This window comes from Adiantum capillus-veneris, chromosome 3, assembly GCF_014529385.1.
Source record: "Adiantum capillus-veneris isolate H3 chromosome 3, ASM1452938v2, whole genome shotgun sequence".
In the NCBI taxonomy this organism is placed as follows: Eukaryota; Viridiplantae; Streptophyta; class Polypodiopsida; order Polypodiales; family Pteridaceae; genus Adiantum; species Adiantum capillus-veneris.
This window is the reverse complement of record NC_140933.1, coordinates 139,433,537-139,446,207: the sequence shown is the minus strand read 5'-3', so window position 1 is coordinate 139,446,207 and position 12,671 is coordinate 139,433,537. Positions and strand designations below refer to the sequence as shown.

The following is a 12,671-nucleotide window of genomic DNA, read 5'->3' as shown; positions in this document are numbered from 1 at the left end:
CACGCACAATATCCATCCATTTTGTTCGTGATCACAGCACTCTCCATAAAGAACGGAAGGCTCTACCTTCCATAAGAACTAAAAGGAACCTTGAGTAAATATGGATCACTCATCTTGAGAAAATACAACATTCATTCCTTTGCACCTAAAATTGGTATCAAAGCTTTGGCAGTGTTCTGTATTACTCAAGGGAAGAACCACAAGAATGTTTTTTGCTTGTTGAGGTCGCACGAACCCAAATTCACTTGGGTGTGTCGATTCCTAATCGTGTTTTGCTGAAGAGTGACAGGAATCCTAAGAAAGAAGGGCTTGTCTAGCCTCCCCTTGTGTCTCTTTTCACTCATTGAGAGCGGACCGTGCACCTAGCGGCCGGCCAATCGACATGAGGTGGGAAAAAGAAACCTTGGTGTGAGCGCAAGGCCGCTAAGGGGTGTGCCCGCAGAAAGGAGTAGAACTCGGGTGAAGAGAAGATCCTTCTCAAACACGGTTTGCAAGCGAAAGAAAACCTCAAGATCCTCAAGATCCTCAAGAACCCAAGACCCTCAAGAACCACGTTCCTCATGAACTCAAGAACCCAAGAACCCAAGACCCCCAAGAACCCAAGTTCCTCGTGAACTTAAGAACCAAAGATCATAGTGCATGGTCATCACCCGAAGCCGAATGGATACTTCGCATACAGGCGATGAGCATGAGAGAGGCGATGAAGAATTTTCCCCACCAGGAGATTTTTTCGACCGTCCTCCTTCGCCATCTATGCCACCAAGTGTACTAAACCCTATGGAGGCAATGGTCAAGCAGATGATGGCCATGATGAATAGACAAGAAGCAAATCGCCTTGCTAAGGACCGCGAGCAAGAAGCAAATCGCCTTGCTTTAGAACGCGAGCGCGACGAACGCAAAGAACAAAAACAACAAAGAAAGGCGGAAGAGGCAGCACGAAGCGCGGCCATTGAGGCCGAGCGTGCAACTCAAAGAGTGGCTTTGGAGATTGAGCGTGAGGCTCAACAATAACTACGCACTCAAGAATTGATTCGACAAGTGCTTGCCTTGAAGTCCAACCCACCCAAAGATCGTGGGAGTTCATCAAGTGGCGCAAGCCACGATTCGGATTCCAATCACCCAGTCAAAGAAAAGTTGACCTTCAGTAAGTATGACGGTAAGATGGAGGCTACAGTTATTCTTTCTTGGTTGCATCAATTTAATGCTTATTTTGCGGCAACTAAGAAAACAGACAATAGCAAAGTTTTGACAGTAGCTATGTACCTTACCGGTGATGCCATCAATTGGTACCATGCATGGCAAGAGGCACAGCTAGCCGCGCACCTAGAGGAAGCCGACGAATTCACACCCCTTTCTTTCAGTTGGGTTGATTTCCAAGACAAGCTCAAGGCACGGTTTATGCCATCTCAGTACCTCGCACGGTTGAAGGACGATTGGCGCGCTCTCAAGCAAAATGATATACCGGTTATGTCCTTTTCTAATCGTGTTTTGCAGCTAGGTACCCAATTACGCAAGTCGGATGAAGAACATAAAGAGGTATTCCTTTATGGATTGAACGAGTATATCAAGTACGATGTCGAGGTGCTCGATCCAATCGATCTCAACAAGGCGGTAGCGATTGCTCTCGTACAGGAGATGAAGCACCACAAGGTAAAGCCTAAGGAGCACCAGACATCCACAAGTACCTCGTAGACTTCTCAAAACCCTCAGAACGATAAGAACGGTAAGAATGGTAAGAATGGTAACTCTTCTAACCAATCTTCCAACAGTCTCTCAGAAAAAAATTCTTCCAATGAATCTAAGGGTAAGGCTAACACAATTGCTAAACCTAAGCTTACTCCAGATGAAAAGGTAGCACAAGGAATTGTAGGAGGATACATCACGTCGAAAGAGCAAAGCACTTATTCTAAGGAAGGTCGTTGTTATCATTGTCACATTAAGGGTCACATAAAAAGAACATGTCCTAAGCTTGAATCAAATGAATCTAAAGAAACCACAGAACCCACTTCCTCTGTCAATGCAATTAATGATAACACAAGTGTGCCCCATGTTTCTCGTGACCCTCCCATTGATGATCCTCTCATTAAATGTTACGTTCGTACGTCCGAACACCGTTTTGTCATATTGTTTGACACAGGTAGTGTGAATGATGTGATCAATCTCTCTCTTGTTGTGAGAGCCCGCCTCGAAGTTAGCCCGAGATCTCCTATCAAGGTCTCTGGCTTTGTTCCCGGTATGGACGCTCTCATCACGGAGGAATGCCTTGATGTGTTGTTTGCGATTCAACAAGCTGCCTTCACTAGAAGATTTGTTGTGTCTCTTCTCTCACGATGTGATATGATTTTGGACATTCGATGGTTTCGTGATAATAAACCTCTCATTGATTTTGAGGCTAACACTCTCACTCTCAATGCCAAAAGTAATTCTTCCATTGTTATTCATGGAGAGGACATTGTTCATTCTCCATCTCTCATTGCTAATATGCAGAACAAGATTGAAAGGATTCGGGAAAAGGAGACTCTCTTAGTTTCTTCTCCTCCCAAGCATGACACACAGGATTTGTATGATTATGAGAAGCATGATGGTTTGAATGCTAATGATGATTTGCATGATCAAGATGTGATTTCTCACAAGCATGCTGAGTTGCATGAAGAAGACGTGATTGTTCATAAAGATGATGAGTTAGTTTATGCTTTTTCTAGCGAAGCTCACCTCGTTGCAAATTCGATCAATCACGAAGGATCGATCTTGGCTCTCGAGCCTAGCTCAACAAAACCCTTATAGGAAGTATTAGGTGTTCGCATGATTGATACGCACGCATTGTACGAGTGTTTCATACCTGATCGTTTCATGTACTTTAGTCGACATCTTTATAGGATACCTTTTATTAGGCATGACATATTATATGTTGAGCACGTTTCTCTCATGGATGAGCACGAATGTATACGGATGATTCATGAAAGGATGAAATGTTTGCATTCACGGAAGTCACATTCCATGTCTCTTCCTTGGCATGACACATTTGTAGAACGAGCACATAAAAGTATGAGCACCAAGCATGGGCATTTCCATAGTGTTTTTCCACAGTTGATTGATTTTGATCAGCACAACAAGATTAGATCTCATTGTTTGCATCTGTGTAGTGAACGGTTTAGCACTCCGTCTGTTTGTTCATCTACATTGCATGCACAGTCTTTAAAGAAGACAAGATTTTTTCCACGCACTTTACATGGAATGGGTATGTTCATGTTTTTGTGTTGGAAATGGTTTTAGGAATTTTGAGCCATGGAGATTCTTGAAGACTAAAGAAGCAGGTCTCTAGATGCAGTTGAAGCAAGGAAGGAGCCACAGAACACTTTGTCGCTTTCCGTGCGGCCCAAAGAAGCAAGCGTTGCAGACCTTTATGAAGTTCAAGTACCGCATGACCCACACATCAGAGTGGGCCGACAAAGAGTCCCTTCCAGGATTCCGGATGCTGTTGGCGCTCTCCCTCGACGCCATACAGTTTGGTACCAGTACCTCACTTTGAAAAGGAGGGGATGTCACGTGACACATCCAACCCTATGTGTCCGTGGACAAGCTACACCATTGCAAGGTTCTCGTCAGTCAATTCTGTCTAGATTAGAAGTGATCTTGCACTTTTGTGAGTCTATTCGTAGACCGTGCATGCCCAGTCACTTGGTATAGATACATATCCTCTGGTTGCACACCACATAAGCATAGGCATTTACAACAGATTCCATCAAAGTCAGTCTGGGGAATTTTCCAGTGCATTTAGCCTATTTTACCTATTTTTTATATTTTTCACTTATTATTTTTAAGTGACTTTTGTTGGAAAGTAGGTAGGACAAATTCGGTAACTTATTATATAAGGAACCCTAGGCTAGCACTCAAGGTCAGAATCCATAGACAGATGGGCAGTCAGAAGAAGAAAATTCTATTGTCTTGGATCTGCTTAAGTGCTATGTGTCAGAGCACAAGGCCAAGTGGGAGCAGTATTTGCCGTTGGTTGAGTATGCATACAATAATATAGTGCATTCTTCAACAGGCAAAGCACCTTTTGAAATTGTCGAAGGTCATGTGAAAGTTCCTCCCATTTTGCATACCAAGGAAAAAATCTTTCAGACAGATCAATATGTACAGAATATGGATGAAATGTATCAAAAGATAAAGCATGCCCTTGAAAGGACACACGCAAAGCAAAAGAAAGTTGTTGATCTCCACCGTCGTGAATTACTGTTTTCACTTGGTGATTGGGTACTGTTGCGGTTTAAAAAGGCACGCTTAAAGAAGTAAAAAGGTAAAGAAAGTCTCTTTACAAAGCTCTGTATGCGTTACTATGGGCTTTTTCAAGTAACAGAGAAGATCAGTGATGTGAGTTATAGGCTGAAATTGCCTGAGAACTGGAAGATTCACAATGCCTTTCACGTGAGTCTTCTCAGACCATTTATTGGTGATGTGCTAGAAGATATGCCAGTTGAAGAGCAGCCAGAAGTTGAAGAGCTTGATGAAATTTTGGTCCCAGAACAGATCATGGCACACAAAGAAAGAAAAGCCAAAGGAAAGGTTACAAGGCGATAATTGGTGAAGTTCAAGAACTATCCACCTATGGATGCAAAGTGGATGGAAGAGAGTGAACTGTTAGAGTCACCAAATGTATTGCAGCTATACCTTGAAGCCTTTGGTTTACCACCTACGTATTCTCCAACTCAAGAAGAGCAAAGGTCAAAAGGAAAGAGACCTGCACTAGAGGGGGGTGATCCAGGAGCTAGCACTTCTCATGTATCTATGGATTCAATGCGATAGAAGTGTACCCTGCTTGGCAATTACCTATGGGAAATAAACGTTTTGTCCAAAAGTCGGTTCAGTGCTATAGAAGTAAGTATGTCTTTTCAGTTGTCAAGAGTACACCAATTGCTTCTAATGAGTACATGTTGACGCATTTTTAAACTGCTGTTTACTATGCTTGAAGGATTCGAAGTTTACTAAAAGTTATGGACTCTATTAAAACCAGTGGCATAGTGTGAAAGCTATCCACTATGTCAATGGAATAGTCTCACAGGCAGACCATACATGAGTTAACAAGTGTTGAATACACAAGAGTGTTAACTACGAGCATGTATGTCTCGTACCATGTCGACCAGGTGTGTACACACAAAAAGGTTGACAGTCGTGATACGGTGTCCATGAAGTGTTGTACACACTAATGGATTGATATTCGTGCAAACGAGGACGTTCGCGATTTCAAGAGGGGGGTATGTCACGAGTCTATGGCAACTTTACTTGTTGATTTCTTTTTGGGGGAATTTTATTTGACTTGTTTTAAAGCACCCCTCTGGAAATGCCAATGCCCGAGTTGCATGGTGTGAGGCGGACAGTGAGAGTCTAGGCCGGACGGCCAGTGAGCACTGAAGTTGGGCAAATGGACTAAGGTTAGCCACCGTGGGGCTACGAATTTAAATCATCTGATAGCTGGCCGACATTGCATTTTTCGATGTGGTTCCAGTGTCAGATGACCAATGTGAGTGCCATGAAAGCATCTCGTAAAATTTAGGGAACTGCTATTTTGGACTTGAAAATGTGTTCGCGTCATTACCTCCGGTATGACAAGGGAAACATTTTATTACTCTGCTGCGAAGTCAACTGGGCAACTGATCGGGAGATTTTTAGGCGGCAACCCCGAAACAGAAAATGGCCTATAAATGTGCCAAGTGGCACATTTCTGTGCACTTTCCTCATGCAGGAAGAAGTGGTGCTGAATTTATAGCTGGGAGGCTCATTTACAAGCTTCCTATCAGCATAGGTTAAGAGCCATGGAGTGCCTCCTTTCCCTCTTATGTATAGTGCGGTGCCAGGAGTGATGCCCTGCACACTACGCACTGCTCTCTCTCTCCTCTACGAGCAGTTATGTTATGCCCCACTAGTGGGCTTCTGATTTGACCAATGTACAGCTGTGGGGAATTATGCTTGAATTATGCTTTTGTGTCGAGGCAAGAGCCTCTCTGAACAGGAACGGGTCAGGAACGGGTGTAGCTAACTGCTACACCAAAGCGGGCACCAGTGAGGGTCATAACCTCACTAAACAGATGCAATTTTAGCGTTGCGTACACACTGAATTTGGACTATTTTGCAACCGATACGATGCCAGGAGCATTGGGAGCAGTGCCCCACTGTTAGACGACAGTTCAGGGGCTGTTTAGGACTGAAAACAGTGAGAAAACCAGTAAATATAGCATACTGTAATTATTGTTTTTGCGCAGGAAATAGGGGGTCTATGCTATTGGAGACGAGTCGGAGCTTGGGAACTATCTGGGGCGAGTTTTGGGGCCGTTATGCTGTCGAAATTTTGCCTGCACAGGTGCCATCTAGCTGGATGCACATGAAAGTCTCAAGGACTTGGGTTTCGTAGCTTATTCCTCATTCCTGAAGAGTAATAAAGAAATACCGAAAGGGGCGCCAATCTTTGGGGCCTATAGGTGTCGTTGTCTTCTTGGGAGCATTCTAGCTTCCTGGCCGTGCTTTTGTTTTGAAGTGTAATTCCAATCTCACTTACAAGTTCCTTTTAAGCTATTGCTTTGTGTCGTGAAGTCAAGTGTTAAAGAATCGGGTGAAAGCTAACGTCTACCGCCCTACGGACCGGTTTCACAAAGAGACAGCTAGCACTTAAGGACTTCTTCAAGGAAAGCTAGCAAGATCGAGCTAGCTACTATTGTTGCCAAAGCCATACACTCATCTTTCACAGAAACCAATATCAAAGATGGATTTAAGGCCACAGGGATTTGGCCTATTGAGCCTTTTGCAGTGAAATTCGAAAATATGCCGTGTAATCACATGAACATAGTGGAAGAGGAAGAAACCACTGCTACAGAGGACATTGATTCTCAAGTCCCAGCCACGCCATTTACAGCAAATGAAGAAGATGAAGCTATTTTGGCGCTTAGGTCTATGGTGACTCCAGCAGATCAAGACTTCTCCACAACATGTGGAGGAGTAGAAATGCACGGAATCAACTACTCCCAACTTCTAGAAGATGAAGATTATTGTCACATTCAATGGGAGTATACAGTGAGAGCTTCCAACAATGAGGTATTTCAAGTCATACTTCAATAAAAACTAACATAAGTAATGTTATTATTTGTACTAAACCATCAGCTATGTAGACCATCGTAAATCAGCATGCAGTAACCTTCGCATAGAGTAAATCATCACCTCAAATTCTGGTTGAAATCATTGACGGACATAATTCTCCTTCAGCTATCTCTAATGAAGTGAACCCTAAGAAGATTCAACTTTCCAACAATGAGCTATTTTATGTCATACTTAAAAAACCAACATATATCTTGTTGTTATTTAATACTAAACTATCCATGTAGACCAGTGCAAGTCAAGATGGAGCAACCTTGGTACATATTACCTCATCTACTTACATTTTGGTTGAAAGCATTGGCGGTGAGATTACTCCTACATCTATCTCTAAGTAAGTAGACCTTGAGAGGAATCAGCCCCAACCCAACTATAGTCATCACAACATACCAAATATTTACCTTGATTGCATGGGCCTTGACGAGCAGCCACAAAGCTGTGCCAAGGTAGGTATCAACAGTTCCTTTCCACAAATTGTAACTCTTGGTAGTCTAATGTAGGAAATATGCAGAATATCAACAACCAAGTCAAAGGAAGCACTTTTCGAATGAGAATAGTCCTTCAATTGAAACGAGCAAAGTAATTGATCCACTTCGAGCACCCAAGATGGATGTTGCAATAAAGCAAGCAAATAGAGAGGCATTTGTAGATTATACAAACTTAATTCTCACTTCTAGCCAATACATCAACAGCATGAAAGCAAAAACTGCCAAAAGAGATGAAATAGCCAAAGTGAGAGAGGAGAAAAAGGTAGAGAAGGAAAAGAAGCGAAATCAATCCTTAGCCGAGAAGGCGGCGGCTAGACAACGAAAGCTTGATGCTCAACAAGCCAAAGCATCTCGAAGGGAGTGGGAAGCCCAACAACTTTTCTTTGAAAATAGATTACGATCAGTACTTCATGAGCAAGGCTCTATAGCAGGTTTGTACTACAGGCCCTTGCATGTCGACACACCTTACCATGCCCTTGCTCGAAAATGACGATTGGAAAAAATGAGAATCCAAAAACGCAGCCAGAAATGAGACCAAGAAGTCCTCCCCTGTTTAACTTTGATTACAAAGTTATTTTGCCTACCAACTTCGTATCCTCCCCTCCTTAGCAAAATGTACCTGCATTGTTTTCATACACATCTTTTTGCTCGTATATCTTTTGAATCTTTTTGCTCAAATAGTTGTAAATTCTTTAACTATCTTACCAGCCGAGTTCAAATATCTTGTTACCCTTTTGGTCCCTTGCTGGTCATAAATCCAAAGCTACAAGAGTTTTATTGTTATAAGTTTCATGTGTATCAACTATAAGAACAATGTTTCAAGTCCATATCTTCTCCACTGTTTTCTAAGAGTGTATTTATACTGTTCAAATCTTATTTTTAAAAGAGTTTCTGATGCAGTAAACAGTTTCACATTATAAATCAAAGACTAAGCACTGTCATAATTAACGAGTGAGGATCAAAGACCATCACCCTATTGAGGAGCATTCCTATTCATGCCCTTCAGTCACATCCATCACCAATGACATACGTCCACCACCATCCCTTAGTAACCTACAAGAATCAAAATACATAAGTATACACAGTAGATTTCAATCTACAAAAATAGGTAGAAGACTAGCCCAATCCTGTGCATGTATAATGGATCTAAACTTGAGCTTGTTGTTTGAGCTTTTCTCATTTGGAAGTCCTCTTGAGCTGCTGGTTGACATCATGGGCGTTGCTCTTTTGCGAAATAGCTATATAAGAGCTTGTGGCTGCACTGCAGAAGAAGGGCAGGCTTAGTTGCCTGACGCTGCTGCCTCAAATAACCCCCTCGAATTTTGCATTCCATTGCATTGTTGCATCCGATTGTATGTTGCTTATATTGCTATACATTGATACTACTATACATTGCTATACATTGCTATACATTGATACTACTATACATTGCTATACATTACTATACATTGATACTACTATATATTGCTATACATTGATACTACTATACATTGCTATACATTGCTATACTAAAAGCCAGTATAAGCAACAATGCATTGATGTTGAACTCCTCCGAGTGGGACAAACAGCAATTTCCAAAGGTCTCACTAAGCCCACTTGAGCCATGCATTCTCTACAAGTCAAGCAATTACCATAGGACGCAATCTCTCCAGAAAGAAGGTCTAAAGAAAACACTCATAAGCAATACTTACAGATCCTCATGTAGCCGTAATTCAAAAGTGCTTCCTCCACCTCCAAGTCCCAGCATATCATTTGTATAAAGCTGATAATATCGATTGGCACCTGGGCGACAGAGACATACATACTAATAAAAGCCAGTATAAGCTGCAAGCTGATCCTACGTCTGTGTGTGAGGCGGAACACAAACACAAATTGAAAGAGGGAAGGGGGTAGCAGGTAGAGACGTTCATGCACGTAGACATTCGGTGCGGGACAGCACTCGATGGGAAGGAGATGGAAGATGATGGGTACGCCAGAAAGCGTGAGCCAGAGCGAGCGTACAGGCTGGTGAGATAATGCAGTAGGAGCCGAGGAGCCAGGTGTTGGCTACTGAATGGGTTATTGCATATTGGGGATAGACTCGCTTAACGTTAGTTTTTATCCTTCATTTGGGTATCCTGCACACCAAGATTAGGGGTAGGTGAGTATCCTTACTCGAGCCCTTTTTTTTTCCACATAATTTGGAAAAACCCTCCCTACACTCCTCAAACCATGGTGCCATGTCATCATTCCACTTCCACTTGTTTAGGGACGTCTGGCGACTCTAATGAAATCCTTCCCCATCAAAAATTCCAACATTTCATACATCAAATCTCCCCCCCAAGTCAGAGTTGGGCAGTAACTACCAAAATCCAACTACCACAAGTCTAGCATAACCAGTGCATGGCAATTAAACAAATGAAATAATGCAAAAAAATCATGATGTAAAGCTACCTGTGTAACCACGAGCATTTGATGACTTAACAAATCAGAGTTAGGCAGTAGCATGTTCAAACCTCTGACATACCAAAAATCTGTATACAACCACCACAAATCTAGCATAACCAGTGCATGGCAAAAACCTGCCTTTCGAGAGACTGTAGCGGAATACACATAAAACATGAAAAGTTCAGAAATCTGTAACAGCCACCAGACATTTAGCATAACCGGAATACATGTAATCCATAAAAATTTCAGAAATCTGTACACAGCCACCAGAAATCTAGCATAGCCAGAGCATGTCAATTAACTTGTTACCAAAATTCAAAGTGGCATACTCCCCGGATACATGTCCATTAACCCAATAAAAAGAAGCCAAAAAAACTGCCATATCCTTTAGAGGACTGGACCAGCTGAATACAAGTAAAGTTCCCAATACAAAGTGCATCATCTAGTCTTCACCCTCAATCACCTGGCATGCATCTACAAAACGAACATTCAGATCTATCTTTTTAGCCATAGCACGCATAAATCCTTCCAATTGTAAAGGATCCACCGTAGTATCATGGATTCCTTGCTGGATGTGTTCGCGTACAAAAACAATGTCCTTCCTTTGCCTTATTGCACCATGATGAAAATGGCGAAATTCCCTATGGAAGCTAGTGATCTTCGTAGCGAGGAGATCAAGATCATGTGAAGAGAGGACATTTTGCATGTCCTCTTTGAAGTCAACCATGGTAGGCATCTCAAGGATAACTTGCCAAAGCTCCTTCTTTTCTTGAGGAAACCAATTCATGGCCAAATCTGCATAAAATTTTCGTTGCACCTCTGTTATTTGTTTCTCTTGCGCCTTTCTGTAGCAATAGAGATTGGCATCCCTAGTAAGAGCCTTAATAAATAGCTCCGGGATGCCTCTTGCGTTTAAATGGTACTTATATTGTAAAATTTCCAATCTTGCCTCTGCCATAGAGGCCTTGTAATCTCTGGCATGTATGTCACACGTTTGTTCCAAAGACTCTACTTGCTGTGAAAACATATTGGCCACTGCCTCTGCCTTGGCCTTCTCTGCCTCTGCACATACCTTAAGTGCCCTTATCACTGCCTCTGCCCGTGCCTTCAGAGCAGCTGTGTGCTTTGCCTCTGCCTGTGCTTCAAGTTTCCAAAATTGCCAAGCAGGGACAGGTGCTCCCTCACTGCCAGCGGCTTTTGTTGCAAAGCCTAGGAGAACGAAAAGAAAGAAAGTGAACAGAGAGACTACATACCAGGCGCCCCAAAATAGCCATCATCGTAGCAAGTACTTCGGGTATACAATCATGGCCATAGAAATACCTGAGAATCGTTGGATGATGGCAGAAATCACCCTGTTGGTAGGCAGTCCACCAACAGCAACGCCGACACGGCAATAGAATGCCAGCTTTAAGTACGCCATCGCAGAAGCCTGCGTCTCAGTACTCGACAGTTTAGTGTAATCCCAACAACAAAATTCGCCTAAATTTTAAACTTGAAGGTGAGAAACCTACAAAATTTTTAGAAATTTAGTGTGAAAATCTTCAAATATACCTCTAAATTTGTTGGTTTTGCAAGTCTTTAATTCTCTTACTTAAAATTATACAACCCTTGAACCTTCAAATAGGTGGAGTCTCATAGAGATTTATAAGTACACAATGGATAAATTTCTGTCGAAAGGTTATTGACACACCTATATCGACACAAAGTAGGAACCAAGAGGTTAAACTTGGGAAATGCTATTGACTCTCTCTCTCTCTCTCTCTCTCTCTCTCTCTCTCTCTCTCTCTCTCTCTCTCTCTCTCTAGCATTAATAATACTAGGATGAATTTCTAAGTTAATGATTAAGTTATCTATCCATGCCCCTGTGACATATATATCTCTCCCCCTATCTACAAATTAGTTGTAATTAAAGTTCTTTTTTTTTTTTTGCTTTTGGATGGTGGCAGGTAACATCTCTCCCCCTTTTGTTTGGAGCTTGGATGGTCAACTAAGTCATTGTCAATTTAATTCTAGCTCTCTAAGAAACTCTAGGATGTTGTAAACTCTAAATATGACTATTAATTGTATCATGTCAATATTTCATTAAATTTTTCTTTTTTCTAACCTACTATTTGACCTTTATTAATAACTTTGAGGCCTAATATTGATGTTAAGAAGTAGCAACTATGGGACTAATAGTACTAACACACACATAAAGCTACCCCTACATGACATAAAATGCATGGATATCCTAGGATTATGTACTCATTTAGGCATCATTTAGACATGAAGTGCATGGACATCCTAGGATTATGTATTTACTTATGTACTCATTTAGGTATAATGTCTTTTGTCAACTTATTATTACTTCGATAGCTAAGAGGTGCTTTCAAAAATATGGCAGCATGTTCTTCCATGTGTGTGATTTTCAAATGGCTCCATCCTTATTTTTTATGAGCCTCGCAGTTTTATATAGTGAATTTGTGCATCTCCACCAGCGGCTCTCGTTGTTTTAATGCCACAGTAGCTCCAGCTCTCGCTCTTTTCACCCGCAGCAAGTCATCGCCGTGGTTTTATATAGTGAATTTGTCCATCTCCATCAGCAGTTCTCACTATTTTAATCGCAATAGCTCG

The 12,671-nt window shown here is 41.9% G+C and overlaps 1 protein-coding gene across 1 annotated transcript; it reads right to left on the bottom strand.

The window, feature by feature from the left end:
* Window positions 1-10,331: 10,331 nt before the first annotated feature.
* Window positions 10,332-11,534, bottom strand: LOC147461810 (uncharacterized). Its single transcript, XM_086509255.1, has 2 exons — window positions 11,379-11,534; window positions 10,332-11,267 (listed from the first exon to the last, which is right to left on the bottom strand). The coding sequence occupies exons 1-2, from the start codon at window positions 11,476-11,478 to the stop codon at window positions 10,501-10,503; spliced, it is 867 nt and encodes a 288-aa protein (XP_086365381.1). The 5' UTR covers window positions 11,479-11,534; the 3' UTR covers window positions 10,332-10,500.
* Between the last annotated feature and the right edge of the window lie 1,137 nt (window positions 11,535-12,671).